This window comes from Diabrotica virgifera, chromosome 1 (genome assembly GCF_917563875.1).
Source record: "Diabrotica virgifera virgifera chromosome 1, PGI_DIABVI_V3a".
Classification (NCBI taxonomy): Eukaryota; Metazoa; Arthropoda; class Insecta; order Coleoptera; family Chrysomelidae; genus Diabrotica; species Diabrotica virgifera.
Window position 1 is genome coordinate 50,749,391 of NC_065443.1, and position 25,579 is coordinate 50,774,969.

The 25,579-nt window shown below is 31.4% G+C and overlaps 1 protein-coding gene across 1 annotated transcript in view; it reads left to right on the forward strand.

The window, feature by feature from the left end:
• LOC114325549 (protein tramtrack, alpha isoform-like) overlaps nt 1-24,349 on the forward strand; it is an 88,061-nt gene extending 63,712 nt beyond the window's left edge. Inside the window, exons 5-6 of the mRNA XM_028273630.2 lie at nt 4,428-4,720; nt 17,240-24,349. Coding sequence (XP_028129431.1) covers nt 4,428-4,720; nt 17,240-17,343 — 397 coding nt within the window. The 3' untranslated portion in view covers nt 17,344-24,349. The remainder of the gene's footprint in view (nt 1-4,427; nt 4,721-17,239) is intronic.
• Nucleotides 24,350-25,579: the final 1,230 nt, after the last annotated feature.

Here is a 25,579-nt window from a genome sequence, read left to right on the forward strand (position 1 = left end):
TGTCATTTTGATAGCTTTTTTGATAGGGTGTGTAAAGTTATACATAACTGCAAAATATCAAATTTTTATTCGCTACCGTTTACAAGATAAAAATAACAAAGTTATGAAAAGCAAGTAAATCAAATAGTTGAATTTTATTATTTCAATTAAGCAAATGCTCATAATGTTTCCCATTGACTATTTGATAATATTTTAAAATATCCTTAAAATTGGGCAACATTATGAGCATTTGCTTAAAGTCAATTATTTGATTACTTGTTTTTCATAACTTTGTTATTTTTTAGTATCTTGGAAATGGTAGGGAATAAAAATTTGATATTTTGCAGTTATGTATAACTTTACACACCCTATCAGAATAACTATCAAAATGACAGTGTTGCCATTTAAGAAAATGAACGATGACATCATATCTCTAAATTGGGTCACTTACTGTCACTTGCTGTTGCGTTTACTAAATTTCAATTTCCGACTTAACATCGAGTTATTTCGTATGCTTTAAGAGGCTACAGTAGCGATCAACAGGTAGCAACTAACGCGTTCCAAGATTGCGGCTCTAATTTTGAATATTTTGTCGAGATATTTGGCACACATATTTGTAATATAATAAAGAATGGCGGTACAGAGCCCAATTTCAGAAATATGTTAGGACGTGGAAATTACTATATAACTAAATAAAATATTGAAAAAAGGAGCCTGTACCGCCATTGAGAAGAAAAAAAAAATTTCTTCAAATAAACTTTTTTATCCCATGCCTAGATTTTGTGTAATCTTGGAACTACTAAAATTTTTTATTTCTAACAAGAAATCGAACATATTATAACTAAATAACTAATTAGGCAACATAGAGAAATTATCACTGTCATTTTGACAAACCTGCGTCAGATTTTCTCTAATCTGTTCTGTCATCTTTATCGATATCTGTTCAGTGCAGTAGTGTGTTAATTTAACAATTCGTTTTTGTTGTTTCATAGGAAAGTAGTGTTTATTGATAGTTAATTTATTATATGTTTGTTGTTGTTGTATAAGTTGTCCGCCTCTTTGAAAGAATAGATTGTTGTTAATTGTGAGTTTTAGTTATATGTAGGTAGGTAAGTATATTTTACGTAAAAATATTTCGAATTCTAATGCGAGTATATAAAGTTTTAGGAGGATTTTTTATTCTAAAAATATTATCAATAGTTTAACAAAATGGAAAAAGTAAATCAAACGAAAAATAAAGTGAAGCCTTCCAAGAAAAAGTCCATTAACCCTTTCAGTCACACACCTAGAAAGAGGCATCCAAAAATTATAAAATTTGGTAGATATGCTTGAGAGAGGTAACCAAAACAATACGTAACAGAAAAAACTGCCCCTCCATATGTTTTTTTTGTTACGACTTGTACCTCACAAGGTACATGTTGCCTTTAAGGATGTTACAAAAACAAAACAAAATCAACTAATTAGTATTTAATTTATTCTAATACTAGAAGTAAATTTATTATTATCATCTAACAAAATACAAAAAAAGAATAGTTGTTTAGAAAATTACTTAAGAGCCTATCTATTATGAAAATCGGCAAAACAATTCCTTCCATTTACATCATCTTCTCTAACTTCTTGGTCGTTGTTTGACTCTTCCTCCAAATCATCCTCTAGAGCTTGAGAATTAGCTCCTTCTTCATCTGAACGAGCACTTTCATTCAAAAACTTTTTCATCATTAGTTTCCATTTGAATATCATCCTCCCATCCATCATCGTCATCATCAAGATCCGGAAATCTGAGTCATCGTCATTTTTAAGATAATATAATAACTTCATTTGTAAGTGGTTTTTATTATATTTAGCCATACCTGAAAATAAATATTTCATGAAATAACATGTTTTACACGAATATAAAATTGAATATAAAATTATATTCCTAATTGACATAAGAAATAGAAGTCTATAGTTATATTTAAAATTCAAATAAAAATAAAGGTTTTCGTTTTTCTCGACCGCGGGCATGTAAATTTGGAACACCCTGTATAAAACAAATTATGTATAGGTAGTTTTTAAGAAAGTGTTTCGGAGAAGTGTTTACGAACCCCAGGAACAATACGACTCAAGTAAACAATTAGAGTGATGTTTAAAAAGAAAGTGTTCGTGGAAAGGTGTGAATAACCACCGATAATTCATATTCTAGCAAATAAGATAATAGGTTATTCAATTTGTAAAGAGGGTTAATGTGGAAAGTAAAATTGAAATGGGGAATATTATTTTTCTTGAAATCCATTAAGATATTTAGAAAAAGGAAAGTTTGTGTTGGTAAATACGGATAATTGAAAGTTGCTTTGGATTGGTTTGATTTTGAATGCTGGAAGGGGTAGTTCGAAGGAGGAGAATGAATGAGGAATGAGGGTCAGAATGTTTTGAGCGATCGGGAGGCGAAGTCCAGTCTTCGAGAAGAGTGATAAAAAAGTGAAACGCCGGGTTGGTTAGTTTTGTCTTTAAAAAATAAAAAGTAAGATATCGTGGAACGAGTGATAGACCGAGTCGAGATAGTATATAACTCCTAGAGTCTAGAGTATCCCGGTTTAGTGGAAGTGTTTGAAAAAGGTAGAACACGGCATCAGGAGAAGGCAGGAACGAGGGCTGTACGAGGCTTAGTTTTCAAAGGAGCAGAGGCATTACTGGAAGACTGGGACGAGTCTTGGGATCGCAACCCAAGCCAATAGGAAACGTGTTTTGTGTGAAGACATTGTCAAATCATCAGTAAAGGTCAGTCTATTTTGTTATGACATGAATGTATGGTTTGTGTATTAAATAACACATTGAAAATTGAGCTACACAATCACTATAAAAATTTCATCAAACCTCAATCAATTTGTTACTGATAAATCATAATAGTTCATTATAAATAAAATAAATTTGGAGACAAAAAGAAATAAGATTCCCATTTTTGTAACTGTTGTATTAAATAAAGATAGGAAGATAAGATATAAGAAATATTAAGCAGTTATTGCCATTTAGATACAATAAACGATTTTTATAATTTCTAATTGAAATCCGTATGTGTGTATTATTTTACTCTCTTTTATCTATCCCGATTAGGAATCCACTGAGAAATACTTTGAAGCCACGAAAGTAAGTAATTGATATTATAATTTAGCCCTGAGATTGAAACTATATTGGTATTTGATCTGTTTGATTAATGAGATAATTATTGATTAATTAATTAAGATAAATTACATCTGAGAACATCATTAGATTGCAAAAGTAAGATCACAACAATATATATTATTCGTTTTGTCACAAAAATATCCTTAAAAGCAGTTTGTACCTCATAAGGTACATCTAATTGAGGGGCCCAGATTACTACTTTGTATCATTTACATTTTAGAAACTAATACATACTATCATAAATTACAGTGTTTGCTTACCTATGAAACATATATCCGCGTTAATTCTCGAAAATAAACAGCAAAAACAACATACACAAACAGACTGTCCTAACCTCTTGCAAATGTCACTCAAAACGAACTAATTTCAAATCAGGTTATAACTGTCAAGCAGAAACAAAATCGCGCGCAGAATGCAGGCATCTACGAATTAAGACATGATATTTGACCTGCAAAATATTTTCTTGGATATAAGTCAATTCCTATTGATGTTTGAAAACATATATAATAAATGTACCTTTTGAGGTACAGTGTGACTGTAAGGGTTAAAAACCGTGCCAAAATTATGCGAAAATCGAAATTTGTTTCGTTTCACAACAAAAAATGATTATTTATTATTGTTTTATTATTAGATATTTCATGCAAATACCTTTCTAAATACCTATCTTAACATAAAATTCTCACCCATTTTGGTTTTTTTTATAAATATCTATTTATTAATAATAAAATCGTTTTCTATTACAGTAAACCCCCGATATAACGGACTAATTGGGGGGACGGGATGTCCGTTAAAGCCGAAAGTCCGTTATATAAAAATAGGTTTAAAATAAATCAAGACTATTTAGAAATGTGTCCTCATTATGCTATAATAAAAAGTTTATTGAATTTCTTTGTAAAATATAGCGTTTGGGATCCACGGGGAACCCGTTGTTATGCAATGTATCGTAGTATGGGCAGGGTTAAGTATGTATAATATTAACAGGAAGTTTTTAATGTTTTTACATTTGACCGGATTTTTTGTCCGTTATATCCGAAGTCCGTTAAATAGAGATCCGTTATATCGAGGTTTGACTGTACTTGCATTTAGCGCGACTATGATATTGTCAAAATATTAATCTTAGATAATGTCAAAGATTACCACTGTTGCCAAAGTTTATGATACTATCTCCCGACGTTATATTTTGTTGCTACCTGTTGATCGCTACTGTTTACTCTTAAGTGATGACACACGGATAAAGATTCAGGGACTCAACTGTAAATGTCGAAATAAAAGTAAAACTGATTTTTTAGGGTACGTGACTTTTGGACAGAGCAGGGATTCACGGACATCATACTGAAGCTGAAACGTAAAGAAGTTACGTTGTTCCGTGCGGCGGAGCAATTGAACGTGACTCCACAGACTCTTTCCAATTATTTAATATCCATGTCGCAGATGGATACGGCGGATGCGAATTCGAGTCGGCAGTCTAACGCGGGAGAGTCGTATGAAGACTCAGACGACGACGCCGATTCGATTTTGCCGGATGGTCCTTCCAATAATTCGCATTTGTTTAAGAATTTGGTATCGGGCAGTGCAACTGGTGGTAAGTATTGTAGTACGAGTATTTTTTGGTTCGTTATCTTTTTCAAAAGAACTTTGTTATCAGTCATGTTAAAGGTCACTGCAACAATAAAAATTAGAGTTATCTGTCTCCGGTTATGTACATTGTTATACACATTGTTTTATGTTTTATGGATTTATTGTTATTTGGTTTGGAATTATTTCAAAATAAGGCATTGAAACGAAATTGGCGTTGGGCGCCAGTGAAATGAAAAAGGCGATGGACTAGTGAAACAAGTAAGCGATAGACTACCCCAGCCAATTGAAATAATATTCGAAAATAATACTTCAACTAACTAAGATAGCTATCGTTCACCCCAGCCTATCTCAATCTCTCAGGGTGAGTGTTCGTCTTGTCCTAATCTTAGATATGAACTATGAAAATTCGGAATGGAAGCAAACAAAACAATATTTTTAACCAATCATGTTTATTGTTCAAAAAAGATATAGTAAAAATGTGACTTATTAATTGCATTAACAAATATATTCAAATTCTTGCCAAAAACTAACAATTTGTAGATTATACTTATAGCTTTGGTATCTGGTTCGATGGTAACTTCTTGATGTCGAATGGTACTGCTGTAAACTTCTTATAAACCTGGGCAGATGTTCGGCCTCAGATCCCTGTAGCTGAAGATGTTGGGTTGCAGTTGTCAGCCTTGTAGTGATGCATCGCCGGCGATGGGCTTCATTCTCCCGAAAGGAGAAAAGTAGATCCTATCCAAAAAAACTAGAAGAGTAAAACACATATCAATCATCAAGAAGATTAACCAAAATTTGCCACGTCTGCCATTCTTTTAAGAAATAATCAAAAGATGCAGATGACAAGAATAAATTAAATGGAATTAAGATTGAATATTACTTAGTTAAAATTTGATTACTAAACGTGCATATATGTAAATTAAAAAGATATATTTAAAACTAAAATATCAGAAACCATACTTTTAGATGGGGGTTAGGTTAGATATAAAAAATATTAGAAAAACTGCTAGATGTAGAAATGTAATTAAAATATGATAATATGTATTCTGACCCCAAGAAAATATTAAGTCTGGAAATAGATGGGGCCTTATGGGCTCATCTCTTTAAATAGATTAATTTTTCCCTTCCATTTTCATTTTATGTCAGCGGGTAGTGATGAAGTGTCACTTTCATGACAGTGCGACGTAGGCAGTAGCAGGCATGTTCCGTATTAAGACAGATACTTACAGAATAAGAATATACGGGGTACGTTCAGTATGATGATTTAGATTTTAGATGAAAAGAGATATATTAAATATAATATAATAAAAGAGGGCGCCAACGAGTTTTTAACGAAGAAAACAGGTAAAACAAAGAGAAGAAAATTATTAATGAAATATTAAAGAAAATAAAGTAAAATAATTATTTAAAAATAAAATATCAAAGATGTGACGTTTGTAACGTTACAGCATTATTAAAAGCTATATGGCAATAGTTGAAAATATCTTCTTGGCTGACAGAATAAAAAAAAAGAATATCAACAAATGGCGTATCGCTGTGTGACAATGTCTGTCGCAAGTCGCTGTCAAAATATCATGAATAAATAATTCCAGCCCATTAACTATAAGCCCGGAAAATAAAGTATAATTACCAGACACCATCAACAAAAGCAATGAACTGCTCCAAATAAATTCAGTTATTGGTCCCAATGAAAGATTTTGATTGTGGTGAAATTTTAAAACTAAAGTTGGCCGTCGTAATAATCAAATCTGGAAATATGAGATTTTATGACAGAAAAATTATTCCTGTCTGCGATAAGTATGGTTTTCTGGAGTTGATCGTTGAAGGAGAAATCGAAGAAAGAAGAAGCATCGAACGAAATAATTTCTCTTAGCCACGAAACTTACGCCAATGGTTCGACATCAGAGAGGCCAGTACAATTACACGATTAGCACAAGATAGAGAAGAATTGTATTTGATGTGGGATATTGGAATACGAAAGTCGGTAGGGAAGCAACTAAAGGCGTCACTGGACAGTAAGATCTAGATAAACGTAACCACAGAGGAAAATGACTCATACAGTTTTGCCAGGAAGAAGAATTCATAATCACGAATACTTTGATATAATCACCCATACAAAAGATTATACAGAAGGACGACCACCCAACATACGCATGAAAATATAGTAAGAAACCAGATTGACTTCATCCTTAATTAATCGACGCTTCTACAACTACACTAAGCGCCAAAATTAACGCACCACCTTAAAAATGCGACATTTTAATATCTCATATTTCCTAAACCTGTTGTCCGATTTTAGTGATTTTTTTAATATGTTTTAGCTTTATTCTTCAAGAATATCAATGTAATAATATTGTTGCTAAACAGATAAGAGTCATTGTATACCGGGTGTAACAATGATAGTGTGTTTTTTCCTCAAAGTTTGGAACACCCTGTGGAATATTCTAGCGTATATAAAATATTGAAATTAAAACTCAACTGTAACCTTAAGCTATCTTAACATTTTTCGTTTAGATTCATTCGCTTATGTTGGATAATAAAAAAATTAGGTACTTTAACAACTAGCAATTTTCTTCATCAATACAGGGTGTTTCTAAATAAGTGCGACAAACTTTAAGGGGTAATTCTGCATGAAAAAATAATGACCGTTTGCTTTATAAACATATGTCCACAAATGCTTCGTTTCCGAGATACGGGATGTTGAATTTTTTCTTACAAACTGACCATTTATTTATTGCTCTAAAACCGGTTGAGATATACAAATGAAATTTGGTAGGTTTTAAGAGGTATTTATTGGTCACTTTTTGGCATACAATTAAGAATTTTGTATTCACCATTGGCGTGCATACGGGTAATATGACCGGGTAATATGACCCGTATGCACGCCAATGGTGAATATAAAATTCTTAATTGCACGTCAAAAAATGCGCTATAACTACCTCTTAAAACCTACTAAATTTCATTTGCATATCTCAACCGGTTTTAGAGCAATAAATAAATCATCAGTTTGTAAGAAAAAATTCAACATCCCGTATCTCGGAAACGAAGCATTTGCGGACACATGTTTATAAAGTAAACGGTCATTATTTTTTCATGCAGAATTACCCCTTAAAGTTTGTCGCACTTATTTAGAAACACCCTGTATTGATAAAAAACGTTGCTAGTTGTTAAAGTATCTACTTTTTTTATTATCCAACATAATCAAATAAATCAAAAAGCGAAATGTTAAAAAAGTCTAAGGCTACAGTTGAGTTTTAATTTCAATATTTTATATACGCTAGAATATTCCACAGGGTGTTCCAAACTTTGAGGAAAAAACACACTATCATTATTACACCCGGTATACAATGACACTTATCTGTTTAGCAACAATATTATTACATCGATATTCTTAAAGAATAAAGCTATAACATATTAAAAAAATGTTTAGGAACATGTTTAGGAAATACGAGACATTAAAAATGTCCCATTTTTAAGGTGGTGCGTTAATTTTGACGCTTAGTGTATAATAGGTTAACAAAAATCTATCCTAGGGCAGATGTGCACTTTGATCATAATTTTCTCTGTTCAATAGCAAAACTTAGTAGAACAGAAAACCAGAGAAGGCTATATAATAGAGAACGACACTACGAATAGAAAAACAGATAATGAAAGAAGCTGAAGCTGTAAATGAACTAATTACAGATCAACATCATAAATAGTAGCATACATACAATTATGCCATCATCCCTTGAAAACAAAAGTATCGATGAACAGTAAGAGAGAAGAAGAAATATTAAAACCCAGAATGACACAAGGCATATTAAATCTCATGGAAAAAAGACGGAATCTCAAAACTAACAAACATGAAGAATAATAAGAATGCATCATTTAATTCGCAAAAAGATAAAATAGGCAAAAGAAATATGGCTAAGGCAATCCTGCAAAGAAATTAAGCACCTTTAAAACATTCATGATTTTAATTTACATCAAAAACTAAAAGAACACTCTGGTCTATACAGGAGGAGAAATGTATCGACACGGTGTAACGACAATGGAGATGCATTGATAACAAACTAGGAACAATGTAGTCTAGTCGCAACATAGGGGGTCCAGTGGACACTTTTAGTTCGCCGCGATTTGATGGTGGTGTTATAGGTTTTTTGAGTCGCTGAATCCAATGGAAGTGGTCTGGAAGCCCAAATGTGGTGCGTTTAATTGTTATTAACAAATTATGGTATAATTAGGTGTTTTTCTGGAATTATTAGAAGCCCTGTAAATAAATTGATAGTGTTAAGGTCTCCTTTGGTGTATTTTTGGTCGCTGAATCGAATGAGACTAGTCGCGATTACTCAACTCAAAATATGTTCTTATTTTGTTAATGACAAAATAATAGTTAATTCGCCGAAAAGCTAAATGCGGTATCTACAGCAAGTTTGAAATCTTTTTCATAGTATTCTTATACGCTAAATCGATGGCCGCTAGTTGTGATAGCTTAAACCACGTTCCGACTTTTGTTATTAATAAATTATTGCAAAAATAACGGTTTATATTACGTTCACTCACGGTTTTTGTTCTAAATTTTAAAAAACAACTTGGATTGACATGAAATTTGGCATACACATAACTAACATGTCAAAGAAAACAAGTGATATTGTGCCGATGTGTTCTTTTACCCTGGGGGTGAGTTTCGCCCCTTTTCGGGGGTGAAGAAAGAAACCTTTAAAATAAGTCCGGAAGTGGATAAACTGATTAATTCTAAGCAAGTTTTGTTCTATACAGTTTTTCCACTAAGTCAATAATTTTCGAGTTATTTGGCTGTTTTGTTGAAAAATTAACATATACATTCGCAAATAACTCGAAAAGTATCGACTTAGTGAAAAAACTGTATAGAACAAACGTTACTTAGAATTAATCAGTTTATCCAATTCCGGACTTATTTTAAAGGTTTCTTTTTTCGCCCCCGAAAAGGGGTGAAAGTCACCCCCAGGGTAAAAGCACACATCGGCACAATATCACTTGTTATTTTTTGACATGTTAGCTACGTGCACACCAAATTTCATGTCATTCCAAATGTTTTTTTTTTAATTTAGAGGAAAAACCTTGAGGAAACGTACTATAAGGCGTTATTTTTGCAATAATTTATTAATAACAAAGTCGGAACGTGGTTTAAGCTATCACGACTAGTGACAATCGATTTAGTGTATAAAAATACTACGAAAAAGACTACAAACTTGCTGTAGATAACGCATTTCGAGCTTTTCGGCGAATAAACAATATTTTGTTATTAACAAAATAAGAACACATTTTGAGTAATAGCGACTAGTCGCATTCGATTCAGCGATCTAAAATACACCAGAGAAGACCTTAACACTATCAATTTATTTACAGGGCTTCTAATAATTCGTGAAAAACACCTAATTTTACCATAATTTGTTAATAACAATTAAACGCACCACATTTGGGCTTCCAGACCACTTCCATTGGATTCAGCGACCCAAAAAACCTATAATACCACCATCAAATCGCGGCGAAATAAAAGTATCCACGGGACCCCCTATGTTGCGACTAGACTAATGTAATGAATGGCAGCGATACATGCAACAGTTATTTGATGACAATAATCAAAAATCGTGAGGCACCAGATACAGTAATAACTGTTTAGAAGCTAGGAAACGGTCGCAAGTATTCTAAAATCAGAAATTGAAAAAGTCATATAGCAGTCAAAGGTAAGAAAAAGCTCCCGGACCCAATGACATCCCGGTTGAACTAATACAACTATTGGAGGACAAAAGTATTTTTAAATTGTCCAAGATTACTAGTCTTGTAGTATCCTCGATATAAAGTGGTTTTACGATATAATGTATTCAAATATAATGTATCGAAATTTCAAGAAAATAAGTGACCATATCTCTAATAACATCGTTTTTTTGAAATCATTTTATTAGTGGAATAAAACTATTGATTTAACAGATGTTTAAAATTATTTTGTTACGTTATTTCCAGTTTTTATTTAGATTTTTGTATTCTTATATAATTACCTCCTTGATGCCTTTAATTAATTGAAGGGGTTAGACGTAAAAGGGTTTAAGTGCAATTTTCTAAACATACGAGTATACTCGAAGTACAGATTCGCATACTTAAGTGGTATTATAACTTGGTGGTAAAACGATTCAAACATTGTTCGCCCTACAGTCGCCATTACATTTAATTTAATGATAACAAATGCAGTTTGCATTAGTAGTAAACAGGTTTACGTGCGCTTGAATCATTTTACCACAAAACTATTTTTAGTATTCTGTAAAAACACATGGTAATACAGGATTAATTTCAAGTAAACCCCGTCTGTGACTCAGTGGTAAGAGCGCCTACCTTTGAACCTAAAGGTTGTGAGTTCGAATCTCACCTGGGTGGAAAATTTTTCATTTATGTATTAAAAATTAATGAATGAAAATTGTTTATATCCTTGTGGTACTCCTCTGTATCCTCTCGGTACTCACCGGAGGGACCGCAGACGTTCGGATACAGTTAGCGTCTCTTTGCAAAGACAATGACGTCCACTTTGCTAAGTAACAAGACATTTACTCAAGACACACACTACACATTAAACTAGGTACCTGATTGCATAAATTCACTGTACCATGCCAATGGCCATAAGTTGTCAAGGCATTAAGCTAAATAAAAAAGAATGTGTGTGTACTTTATACGCACGTAAGAAGTTATACTTCTATTATATGATTTAAACGAAATTAATATACTTTTTATTTATATTTTGTTTAAATATTAAACTAATTTATACTTACTACTTCTCAAACATTTTTATTAGAACAGTGCCAAAAATTAAAATAATAAAAGAATAAAACACACACAAACACATTAAACAAGCCACAAATGATGTCTGAACATTAATTGTCGAAAATTTTTTTAACTAAATACGTATTTTCTGAAAATACAATTATATAATAAATATACTTACAATCATAAAATGTATTAAAAAAAACAAAAAAGAAAGTTTCTATTGGGACTCGAACCAGCGCTGATAAGAGCGGTTGGTATTGGAATTCATTCGCCTTCTCCGCTTAGCCACGGACACTATGTGTCATTATTTACGAAGATCGACTAACTAAACGGATTAAACTTGTGATATTTTGATATTTTGAAAATTGATCAAATTATTTTAATTTTGAATTGAAATGATTTAGAATTGAAAAAATACAACAAAACATAGAGTAAAAAAACAATATATTAGGTGAATATTGATAGAAATTTTGATGGTAATCAAATTATATAAATAAAAGTATTACATACTATGTATTTTGGCAGATCAAATAGGTAGGTTTATACCCATGATACATTAACAATTATTACGTACCTGTTGCTTTTAAAAACTATTTAAAAGTCACTACAATATTATAAACTTTTTTGTTTCTGTCCTCACAACAATAAAACTAATATATTATACATTTGTTTACCTTTACCTCCAAACCACAGCTGCCATATCGGATAATTTTTGACATGTCATTTGAACATCCAATCAGAACAAAGTAATAATGCGCATGCGCCGGGCTGATAGGTTTTAACATATAAAATATCACCCTCTATCGCCGGTAAAGAAGTATAACTTCAAAAAAAATTCAAGTAAATAAATATTGATTTGTGCAGAATTTTAACGACTAATTAAGTATTAGTTACAGTATTATTAGTATCAGTTGTAGTTACACTGTGGATAACAGCTGGGATAAAAATGATTTGTAATAGTTAACATCTGCACTTGAACCGTTTTATCAATAACATTTATCAACACTATGTACCTACCGATTCAAGTCCATTTTTTTAATTATTGATAAAAAGGAATGATGTAGTAAGAGTAATAGTATACCCTTATATTTTTATCATTTTATAGAACATTGTAGACTAGACATGTTTTAGTTTAATGACTCCTAGAATTTATAAAACTCGAACAACTTTCAACCTGATTATCTCTGAACTATAAAAACTGCACTTAAATCGTTTTACGCCTGTCCCCCCCCAATTGCTTATAATTATTTTCTTATTTTGGTTATCAGTACGTTATCATATACTTTCTTTAAATCTCACTTTCTTCTCTAATATTTGCTTTAATGTAAACAAATTATCCACACATGCAAGTTCTGTTCTGAATCCACATTGTTCTTCTGCTTTTCTAGACCGATATTCATCTTCAATTAATTATTTTATTACCTTTCCGTGCAGTCTGCTGAACGTTGATGTTACTTAATGCCTCAGTGGTTATCGCATACTGTTTTATCTTCTCTTTTATGCATTGAAGTTAAATATCCTGTTTTCCATTTATCCGACATTTCGACGCGTTAATCTATTTGTTAAACATTCTTTTTAACTTTTCCGATCCATATTTTATTAATTTTGCCATAATATTACCCGGTCCCCTCCTTGATAAATTTAGATGACCATCTACATTTTGTTCTCCCTAAGAATATCCATACCCCAGGCTGTGGGTGAAAAAACGTGATATAATTCAGGAATTTTTGAAACCTATCAGGTGTTGTAAAGGACGATGCCAGGAATAACTTCTACTAAAATGTAACCAAAAATATTGTGCGCTTTTTTTTATTGCGATTTTCATTTGTTAAATTTGCAATTTTTAATGATTTTTAATTTTGTAGCTTAGGATATTGATTTTAGAGAAAAACTTTTTAATAGAAAGTTGTAGTAAATTAAAAAACCTACAATTTGAGCTATGGTAAGTTTAATTTCGTTAATTGGTTATTGCAAAACAGCATGCGAAAGGTCCAAAATGGCCGTTTTTTACAATTGCAATATTTATTGTACAAATAATTTTTTTTTATTTTTTAAAGCTTTAAAATTAAGATCTTTCAATTCCAAACATAAAAAAATTGTAAATCCAGATTAACGAATTTGTTGCTTAGATATTATAAATTGTTTATCCCAAGAGGTCAAATGTCGAATGCTATAACTTTTTGAAAAAAAATCGTAGACTTGGTGAAACATCCAATCTCCTTCTAAAGAGTTATATTTTCATATTCTGATGTAAATAAATGCGTAAAATATTTTTAAACCTCTAATTTTTGGGTTAGAAAATAAGGGGGCAAATCTCGTTATAAACATTTAGAGCTGAAGCGGCCCTGTACATCCTATGAGTTTTTAACTTACAGATTATTGTTGCTGAAGATGAAACGAAGATTTATAAAAAAATAAAAAATTTCTACGACCAACTGAAGCCGAGATAATTTTTGGGATTGAAAATAAGGGGGCAAATTTCGTTATAAACATTTAGAGCTGAAGCGGCCCTGTATATCCTATGAGTTTCTAACTTACATATTATTGTTGCTCAAGACGAAACGAAGATTTATAAAAAAATTGAAATTTTCTACAACCAACTGAAGCCGAGATAATGGTTTTATTTTCTTAAATCGTAGTGCCTTTATTTATAACAATTAAGAAATTATTTTACAGTCATTGATTAAAGAAAGACTTATATTATCTTAAAATAAAAATTATTATAAAATATAATTACATTTAATTATTAAAAATTATTTTTTAAATCGGTGCTTTTGCAAGCGGCCGAATTTTGCAAATCGCCCGGCTCGCTTCAAATCCACGCGCTCGGAAAATTTTTACGTAACTTGTATTAAATTTTGACAGAAAACAATTTAATAATATTACCATTATAATATACAGTCTATTTACCAGTGTATTTGTTTTTCTTGATAAACTTTTATATGTGAAATCCAAAAAGAATAGTCACTACAAGAAGAAAAAGTTTTATATTGTATATTATAGTAAGAAGTAACATTATTATTATTATATTTATATAACAATGAAAAAATTAAAAATATAGTTATATATTTCATATATATGTATCATTTTTGTAATATTATTTCTTCAGAAATGAAATTTCACATATAAAAGTTTATCAAGAAAAACAAATACAGTGGTAAATAGACTGTATATTATAATGGTAATATTATTAATTTGTTTTCTGTCAAAATTTAATACAAGTTACGTAAAAATTTTCCGACCGCGCGGATTTGAAGCGAGCCGGGCGATTTGCAAAATTCGGCCGCCCGCAAAAGCACCGATTTTAAAAATAATTTTTAATAATTAAATGTAATTATATTTTATGATAATTTTTATTTTAAGATAATATAAGTCTTTCTTTAGTCAATGACTGTAAAATAATTTCTTAATTGTTATAAATAAAGGCACTACGACTTAAGAAAAAAATACAATTATCTCGGCTTCAGTTGGTTGTAGAAAATTTTTATTTTTTATAAATCTTCGTTTTGTCTTCAGCAACAATAATCTGTAAGTTAGAAACTCATAGGATGTACAGGGCCGCTTCCGCTCTAAATGTTTATAAAGAAATTTGCCCCCTTATTTTCAAACCCAAAAATTATCTCGGCTTCAGTTGGTCGTAGAAATTTTTTATTTTTTTATAAATTTTCGTTTCATCTTCAGAAACAATAATCTGTAAGTTAAAACTCATAGGATGTACAGGGCCGCTTCAGCTCTAAATGTTTATAACGAAATTTGCCCCCTTATTTTCAAACCCAAAAATTAGAGGTTTAAAAATGTTTTACGCATTTATTTACATCAGAATATGAAAATATAACTCTTTAGAAGGAGATTAGATGTTTCACCAACTCTCTACGATTTTTTTTTTCAAAAAGTTATAGCCTTCGACATTTGATCTCTTGGGATAAACAATTTATAATATCTAAGCAACAAATTCGTTAATCTGGCTTTACAATTTTTTTATGTTTGGAATTGAAAGATCTTCATTTTAAAGCTTTAAAAAATAAAAAAAATATTTGTACAATAAATATTGCAATTGTAAAAAACGGCCATTTTGGACCTTTCGCAGGCTGTTTTGCAATAACCAATTAACCAAATTAAACTTACCGTACCTCAAATTGTAGGTTTTTTAATTTACTACAACTTTTTATTAAAAAGTATTTCTCTAAAATCAATATCCTAAGATGCAAAATTAAAAATCATTAAAAATTGCAAATTTAACAAATGAAAATCGCAATAAAAAAAGCGCACAATATTTTTGGTTACATTTTAGTAGAAGTTATTCCTGGCATTGTCCTTTACAACATCTGATAGGTTTCAAAAATTCCTGAATCATATCCTGAAATCGACCTATTTTTCACCCACAGCCTGGGGTACCAATAGTTCCATACACTTTATGTCGAATGCTTCTCTTATATTTTTTTAAATTATTCTATTGACCAAGTATTTGACTTCGTCTTCGATTTCTTCTGTCGTTACATACTTCATCTATTACATTTACATATTTTCGTTTTCAGACTAGTAATTTTTTAATAATTCTTCTTCTTATATTACGTCTTCTTGACCTGTTCATAACCGATTTTGAGCTTGAATTCGTAGCTGTTAGCTTTGAATCTCTGGCTATACGGGCTATTCTATCGCTGTCCATTCACGTCACATGCTGATTCCACTCTCGTCTTCTCTGTCTTTCCCACCGTACTATGTCTTGTATGTTACACAGATCTCTTATTATGTCGTTCGGTATTCTGTCTCTCAGTGTTTTCCCAGTTATTGACCTCAACATTCTCATTTCTGATGTTCTCAGTATCCTCTTGCTTTCTACTGTGTTACATCTTGTTTCTATCGCGTACGTCATGATCGGTCTTACACATGATTTGTATATGCGTACTTTCCTTTCCAGCCTCATATCTTTATTTCTCCAGATGACATCCCTCAGACATCCTGACACGTAATTGGCTTTATTTGCTTGCTTTCAGACGCTCTCTTTAACATCTCCATAACTACATATTTCGACTCCCAGATATTCGAATCTCGAGACTTGTTCAATGTTCAATTATTTCGTTGTTAATTACTATCTTGCATCTTATGGGTTCTCTTGACACTACGAAGGATTTGGTCTTAGCTGTTGATAAATTTAAAAGAAATGGGCTCAAGCTATCCCCTTGTCGGATTCCCAAGTTGATTTCTATTTCTGATGTTAGTTCATTCTCGACATTCTGGTTTTGTTCTTTTTATTAATGTCTAATTATCCTTATGATCTTGTTGGGCTGATTTTTTTTAATTTTGATATTTTTAATAATACAAAATATGTAATTGATGGGCCATCCAACATTTGGGTCCGATTTCGTACGAAATGAATTCTTTTTAATTATTGCCTAAACATTTTTATTATTCGTGTCTATCGGTGACTTTATTTGAAGTAAAAGTCATTCCAAAATTCCTTCAAATGCTTGAAAAATGTATTAAATTTGATATGAGTGTTTTCCACAAATTTCAATGAAAGGGTTTTTAAACTTTTTCAGTGTTAAATGTCTGTTTTTATTTTGTCTGTGAAATATTAAGTGGTATCCGGAATATTAATTGATGCTGTAAGGAAAAAGCTATAACAATTTTAAAAATATTTGGTATGGTATTTATATGCATACATAGTCTTATTCCACTAAATGCTTTAATGTACATATTATGAGTGCGACATTTACTAAACAAGGAACATCATCATCACTAGCAAATTGTCCAGATATCACCATCGTGAAGAAAGAAAGAAACGACGATAGCAAAATCAACAATAACTCAGATCATTCCGATAGCAGCAGCGATCAAGTCAAATGAGAACAAGTCTCGTTTGTCGCTTAATAAAAATTTCCACTTATTAGTATTTTGTAAAGACCAAAGTAATTTTGTACTGTATTTAGTTGTATAGTTAGAAGGCTTCGTGGGAAAACAGCATAACACAAATTGGCGCAGTCAGCAGGATTGTGTACCACTCAGTGATGCATGTTGTATAATTCAGTGATGTATGATGTGACTAGTAATATTTTTTTATATGAAATTTTTTATATAAATTAAGTTCAGTGATAAACAAAATGCTCTCTCTTAGAAATTTTATTGATTCCTTAAATTTTATCACCTCATGACCAGTGATTGTACGTAATACGAAAATATTGAGTAATAATTCAATGTCTTATTCCATACATTATTTCTTTAGTTTTAACGGTACCTTTTGCATGATCCAGTTTCATATCAATTCGGAAATTCTTGGCATAACATTAGAATGTTGCTTTCGTTTGCAGTTTTTAATTTTTTTGTTCTATATTTTAGAATTTAATAAAAATTTAATTTTTATTAAGAAAAGTATTATAAATTTTAATGAGTTGTAAGTAAAGTACGTCTAGAAAGAATGGACATTAAAAAATATTGATAAAAATCACTTACTAATACATATGCTAGACTTCTCGAACATTATTTTCATATGTTCAGTTGAAGTTGTTTTACTGCATGTGTCACTATTTTGATTATTTTCTAATACCTTGAATCGAATTTTAACAAACATGATCCACAAAACTTACAATCAAAGTAAAATGGAACATAGTTGCATAGTTGCAAAAGTTGCATTTGACCCACAATTTTGTTGGAAAAAAGTTAGTCATACATTTTTATTGATATAGTTGACATTCCCCCGCTGTACATATTTTTTGCGTTGAGCTGTTTTGCCATCAGGCCGATTTAGAAGGAAGTGTCTCTTCAGCTGAATACGAAATATAAAATTGAAGTAGTGATATGGTGAATACCAAAATAATTTTTGTAAATTACGAAATTGCGCAGCTGCGTTAGAGGGATCAATCAATTTCGCTCGTCTTGTTTCCATTATCGGCCATTCCATTCTTACAGGTGTGATATTTCGATGATAACCTTAAAAAAATTAGATGTGCCAAGTATAAAGATTATTTCCGTAATTATTAATACACCACATATGTTTAAATAATTACGAAAAATCAGAAATCATTTATTTGTACCGTATGTGACGGGTGTGGCACCTTATAATATTGATAATTAGCAATTGAAGACAAATATTATTTATTTCAGTTAAAAGTTTTTGATTACACATCGAATAATACATATATGTATTCTAATAAAATTTTGTAACCTACAATAAATAATTGTGTTCTACTATCTACGTGGAATGGCCGATATCTTTATCTGATACGTACTTGAACCAATGCGGTGTATTGTATACACATACCTTGTTTGATTTATGTAGATTTCACCCCGTAAGATCTTTGATAGCTTTATATTATATTATAGTATTCAGTTTCCAAAACTTATCGTGATTTGATGCTAGTTATATAGTATAAGTGAAGCATTCAGTATATGCGTTATTTAGAAATGTGATTTGGAAAGCACTGTGGGGATTACATGAAATTATTTATCTGTATATTATTAAAGCACCGAAGAAATTGAATATTAAAAAAAATCCGGACTCTTCACGTATTCATAGCTATAAGTATACACAGTGGATGATCCATTTATTAAACTTATTTGGTAATATAGAACTTTTTGTTTAACTTTTTACTTTAAGAAAATATATTTATATTCTTGTTTATATTTTATTACGCCACAAAACTTACAAATAGTAGTGTCACTTTATATAGTCTGTTTTAGACTATACTATAAAATGATATAAGAAAATGGTATACCAAGTTTTGTCACAATGTAAAACAGAAAACAAAATCTATTAACAAAAAATGTTCTACAAATTAGAGCATGTCCTATTTGATACCAATTATTAGTACACACGCATGCGCAGTTAGATTATTTTCGTTATACTGTCACATTGGTTTTTTAAGGTTAAGCAGTAGATACTTAGGGCCGGTACTTTATGTCCCGGTTAAACCTCGGTTAGCTAACCGGGGTTTAATCGGGACAGAAAAGTACCTCATAGGGCCTCTTGTGTTGTAATAAAAGCAATTATAATTATTATTATAATTATTTATGAATATAATAATAAGTATAATTGCGTTTATGTCTATGTTATGCATATATTTCTGTCCCGATTAAACCCCGGTTAACTAGCCGGCTGTTAACGGAGACATAAAGTACCGGGCCTTAGAATATAAAATAAACAGGAAGGAGTCTGCCATATATCAACAACACCTTAAATTTCTAGCGGAACCGGCCATCTTGAACGTCTGTGGATGACTCATAAGTTTTTGTCAACGAGGTAGAAGGTGTTTGTGTATTGGATCAGCTGTGTGCATAGGCGTACCATCTGGTACAGCTCCTGTATATGCAATCAATTAACTGAAGTTATTAGTATAATAAAATGTTATTTAACTGACTTTTCAACAAAATATTATATTAATACGTATTTTCTCTTGATGTATAGCTGTTTGTTTAACATAAAAGATGTATTAAAATCGTTAAGAATTTCTTTTCTTCCCTCTTTCAAAGTACGTCACTGGAGATAGAAAGCAAATCTGACAGCTGATCGCCATTTGCAACCTCCTTCCTGGCTCGAAGTCATTTCGCATTGTACTCTTCCCTGGTTTATTTTGTATTCTAAGAGTAGATAATAATAGAGTTTTCTTATCCATCATATAATATATCTTTGTAATATAAAATTTCAAATATAAAACTAACTAGATTAAATGTTAAGGAAAATGAGGTTAAAACATTGTTAAAAAAAAGAAGAAGAACACTGATGTTAACAGTAGATGTACCACCATACAAATATAAAAATAGTATATTGTGCAACAAGTGCAGAAAGATACTAATTTCTCACGAGTTTAAAAAGTTGCGGTACGAGCGCAAGCGAGTGCCGCAATTCAAACGAGTGAGAAATTATCTTTCTGCACGTGTTTCACAGTATACTTTTTCTACAAGCACAGTTTTTCCTAAAAATAAAAATCACAATTTCCAAACGACGATTAATTATAATAGGTACCTATGTGATATATTTTAAACTGTATTTAATTAATACCTACTAATCAATTTAAATTTCTTATACCTAAATAAATTACACAGAAATCAGTTAAAAAATTAATGCACTGCCTTAATTTGTTTAAATTTAAACAATTATTACACATTATTGACATTATATTTATGCAGTCACGGATTTACACAAAACCTACTTCATTCGACGTCTCTTGCACAGGTTGCTAAATCCTTATTGGTTATTTGATAATTATAAAATGTTTAATAAGAATAAAATTGTAAAATAAAACAGTTGTAACATCCATAATTTAGTTTCTATGCTATAGTTAAATATAATAATTGTCTTATAGGTTATATATTTGTCTAAAGTTTAACCACGGATGTAAACAGAATATAACGTTACTCAGAATGCGGTAGTCCACGGATGTAGACAGAATATAACATTACTCAGAATGAGGTAGTCAACTGTGGAGAAAAGAACTTTGCGGCACAGAAACGTCACTTTGCGGCACAGAAACGTCACTTTTCTGCACACTAATGTCAAATATCTTATACTGTGAGAAAATATCAAGTTTGCTAACATAAAACCGTGCAGAAAAGTGCACTTTGAATAGTGGTTGTAAAAAAAAGTACTTTTTTATATTTTTAAAGTACTTTTTTATATTTTTATGGTGGTACATCTACTGTTAACCTCAGTGTTCTTCTTCTTTTTCTTTTAAAGAAATGTGCTTTAGTAATGGAGTACTTTAGTTTAAAACTACTCTTTTATTGGCCGACTGAATTCATCTACGAATTCCAATTCAAAAGCTGTAGATTCAATTTTGGATTTTATACTGGTGCATTTGAAACATTTCTTTAGCCGGTGTATAGCTCGAATTAGAAATATATTAAACTACTCACGTCGAAGTGAGTGCGCTAGCCTACTGAGCCATGTAGCCGATACATATGACATTCATCAAGTTATTTACCTTTTTATAATTATATCGGTAACAGAAGTACAAGGTTTTAGGTGGGGAGGATAATGCACCGACGCTATTTTTATAATGAGACAAGTGCAAGAGAAATCACTAGAATACAACAAACCGGCATATTTATGTTTCGTCGATCTTAAGAAGGCATTTGATAGGGTAAAATTAAAGGACGTTATCCACTTATTGTACGCAATACCTCTGGGCTAAGCAGCGGATTTCTGGCGACCGATAGTTGAAAACTTCAAGCTCATTTTTCTTGATCAACTGAATTAGATATAAGCCATATTTCAATTAAAATTATAATACAGCTGCACAAACTCACTGAATGCATAAAATCTAATATCTCTTTGCGTGTCCCATGATCATTTTAGAAATAAATATTCGGCCGAGCTATTCATTTGAAAAGTACTCTAAGCACCCCGTTGAAATACCTAACATACAAATCATTCCTGCCGGCAGCAACACGATGTTTCAATTTCCTGTATACTGATAAGAAGCCTTTCTCTAAAAATTTAAAAATTAATCAAAAAACAGCCGTTAGCTATTAAAACATATTTAAGAAAAATGGCACAAGCATTATGAAGAAAATTAGTATTTTTTAACTTTAAAATCTTAAATAGAAACCCCCAGTTTTTATTGCTGATTTGGATTTATTATAAAAAAGTAAGCAACTTTTATTTGAAAGAATTTTTCGAATTGAGGATAGATGGCGTTATAATCGGAAAAAATGATTTATCGTGATACCATAGGTAAATTATTATAGAAATGGTCATCTCGAAAAATACACTTCTAGGTGTTTATTATTTTCCTATCGAACGACACCAAACACGACCCCCCTCACCACACCCTGGAGGTGGGGTGGGGGTAACTCTAAAATCTTAAATAGAAACCCCTGTTTTTATTGCAGTTTTGAATTCTTCATGAAATAATAAGTAACATTTATTCGAAACATTTTTTATAATTGTTGATAGATGGCGCTAATAAATTGTATTTTTCGTATTACAGCGCCGTCTATAAATAAGTCTAAAAAATGTTTCGAATAAATGTTACTTATTTTTTCATGAGGAATCCAAATCTGCAATAAAAAATTGCGGTTCCGATTTAAGATTTTAAAGTTACTACCCACCCCACCTAAAGGAGGTAGGGTGGGACGTTATGTTTGGCGTTATTCGATAGGTTTTAGAAAAATAATAAATGTTTATTTTTGGGTTTTTCATGTTGAAGTGGATTTCTCAAGATATTAGACCGTTTGTATAATTTACCTACGGTATCACGATAAATTGTTTTTTCGATTATAGCGCCATCTATCCACAATTCGAAAAAATGTCTCGAATAAAATTTGCTGACTTTTAAGTAGGGAATACAAATCTGCAATAAAAACGGGGGGTTTATTTAAGATTTTAAAGTTACCCCCACCCCACCACCAGGGGATAGACTGGGGGATCGTGTTTGGTGTCGATCGATAAATTTTTGAAAATTATTGAACACGTATTTTTCAGTTTTTCGATCCGATGTTCATTTCACGAGATATTCGACCGTTCCGCTACTTTTGGGACAGCCTGTATATAATATTTTGTTTAATGATATGTCATGAAGCTAATGAAATAAAAATAAGTATGTAAATATAATTTTAAGGTTTATTAAAAACACACGAAACAAAAAGTTCAGTTCTACCAAATTATTAATAATTTTCCTATACATTGTATTTTTGAAAATATATAATTCCAGAAAAAAAATTTTATTATAATAATTTTTTATGCTCCAGAAAAAACTGAGTACCAGTTATTTAAAACCAGAGGTGCCTTGCTTATCTTTGTAGACGTTGGAATTAGGGAAATGCGTTTATTGTCGTTCTGGATTACTTGATTCATTGTATATACCTTTATGCTAATATATTTATTAATTTTACATAGTTTGATACTAGACGTACTTAAATTGTAATATCCTAAGTAACTTAAGTACTTATTTATCCATTTTACTTTTTTTGGAACTTCTCAAAAATAATAAAATAAAATTTGCACAGATTTCTTCACATTATATGTTAGCCGTACGAAAATTCGGTAAATAGCCGTCAATAGTATTCACAAATGATTGCCAAAATAAATTATTTATAACAAAAATAAACCGTCCTGGGACTCGTTATTTTGTATAGAAAATGTGCATGAGAAGATGGTTTAGTGATCTAAATAAATATGTCTTAATCAAAAACAAAATATATTTAACGTTCTCAAATCCACAATCCTGTTGTCCGGTATATTTGATTATCTGGCACGACTTTTGGGGTGTCAAGGCCCAGGCTACTAGGTACTGGACAATTGGGCAAAATGTAACATAGCTTGTTCAATTTATAACTTGACACGTATGTAACATTTTTTAAAGTCTTTGTGCAAGTAGGACTTCTAAAGGAATTTGATTTAATATCAAAATTTCTTAAATATTGTCAGTTAATTCCCTTATATTTAGCAATACATCAAAGTGAAAATTCACGAAAACGAAAAATTTTAAAAATCCCGAAAAATAAGACTCGAGTTTACAATTCAGAATGAGTCACAACCAAAAATATTCTAATAACAAATTAAGCGAGAATCCTCAAATCTCTTAAATACTATATAGTGAGAGATAAATAAGAAACGATATTATAACACAGTATGCGAAATATAGGATACAATGAGATAATCAACACAAGAAGATTTATGGAAAGAGCACGTTGATTAAACACTCAATGACACCCAAAAAAATTACTGAAATTGAACTAAACATATTGAAACTTTAAAAAGGGGGTAACACCTGTAGTTGGCTGTATACCTTCAATATAACAACGTGGAATGAAGTAAACACTTCTGTTGTATGTAGGCATATGAATTTATTAAAAAATCCTTAAAATTTATCCACAAGGGAGTGGAAGTACAAAACGTTTTCGGTCAAACTGACCATCATCAGTGTAAACGTCCAGTGTACAAGTAATTGAAACTAGCCACTTTAATAGGTATAAAAACCTCTAAATTACATCATTGTTACATTCTATAAAAAAGTGGTCAACATGAAGTCGATGTCTTAAGCTTTTACAGATCACATGTGAATGTATTTCATCCTTTACGAAAATTGCACAATTACACAACTCTTAAGTTGGTTGGTAACCTCTCACTTGAACACAAGTACTTACCTTGTGCAATTTTCGAGCAAGCATGAAATACATTCACATGTGATCTGTAAAATCTTAAGACATCGACTTCATGTCAACCACTTTTTAATATAGAATGTAACAATGATGTAATTTAGAGGTTTTTATACCTATTGAAGTGGCTAGTTTCAATTACTTGTACACTGGACGTTTACACTGATGATGATCAGTTTGACCGAAAACGTTTTGTACTTCCACTCCCTTGTGGATAAATTTTAAGGATTTTTTAATAAATTCATATGCCTACATACAACAGAAGTGTTTACTTCATTCCACGTTGTTAAACATATTGAGTTTACCAACAATTTGTCCATATTTAAAGATGGACTCGAGCCGAGCCGAGCCTTTGACAAGCTTGAACTTCGAGCTGCAGGTTGAGCTCGTTGCCCGTGTCCGCGGCTTGGCCAGAATAGTTCGAGCCATGCCGAGCTCGAAAACATAATAAAAAATCGACGTGTTTTAGATTCTTTTTCAAAAGGTTTTTAGTTTAGGAAATATCCAATTTATTCCATACTTTACGGACCCACTGTGTAATGCATATTTGTAGTCTGAATTACTATTTTTCAAACAAAAGTATCAGCCGTAAAAGAAATAAATGAATTAGAAAAAGTATTAGCTAAACTATTGACAAGCTCGTTAAGGACAGCTAGGATCGGCTCGAAGTTCGGCTCGCAAGAAACAAACCGGCTTCAGCTCGAAGCTCGGCTCGTCAAACGAGCCGTCAAACGAGCCGAGCTAAAGCTAAGCTCGAGCTTGTGACTATCCCTATCCATATTTCTCCATTTACCTTACTTTTTATCATTTGTAAGGATGTGATGGACACCATGTTATCCTGTCGACGGTTTCTCTCCAATGCTCTCTTAGTGTTGTCAAATTAACAATGTTCCAACAGTTAATACTTAAATTGGCGATTCCCAGTATTGCCATTTGACTGTTACTAGCCTTATAAAATTCCTTACTAACCAATTATTTTTTACTAACC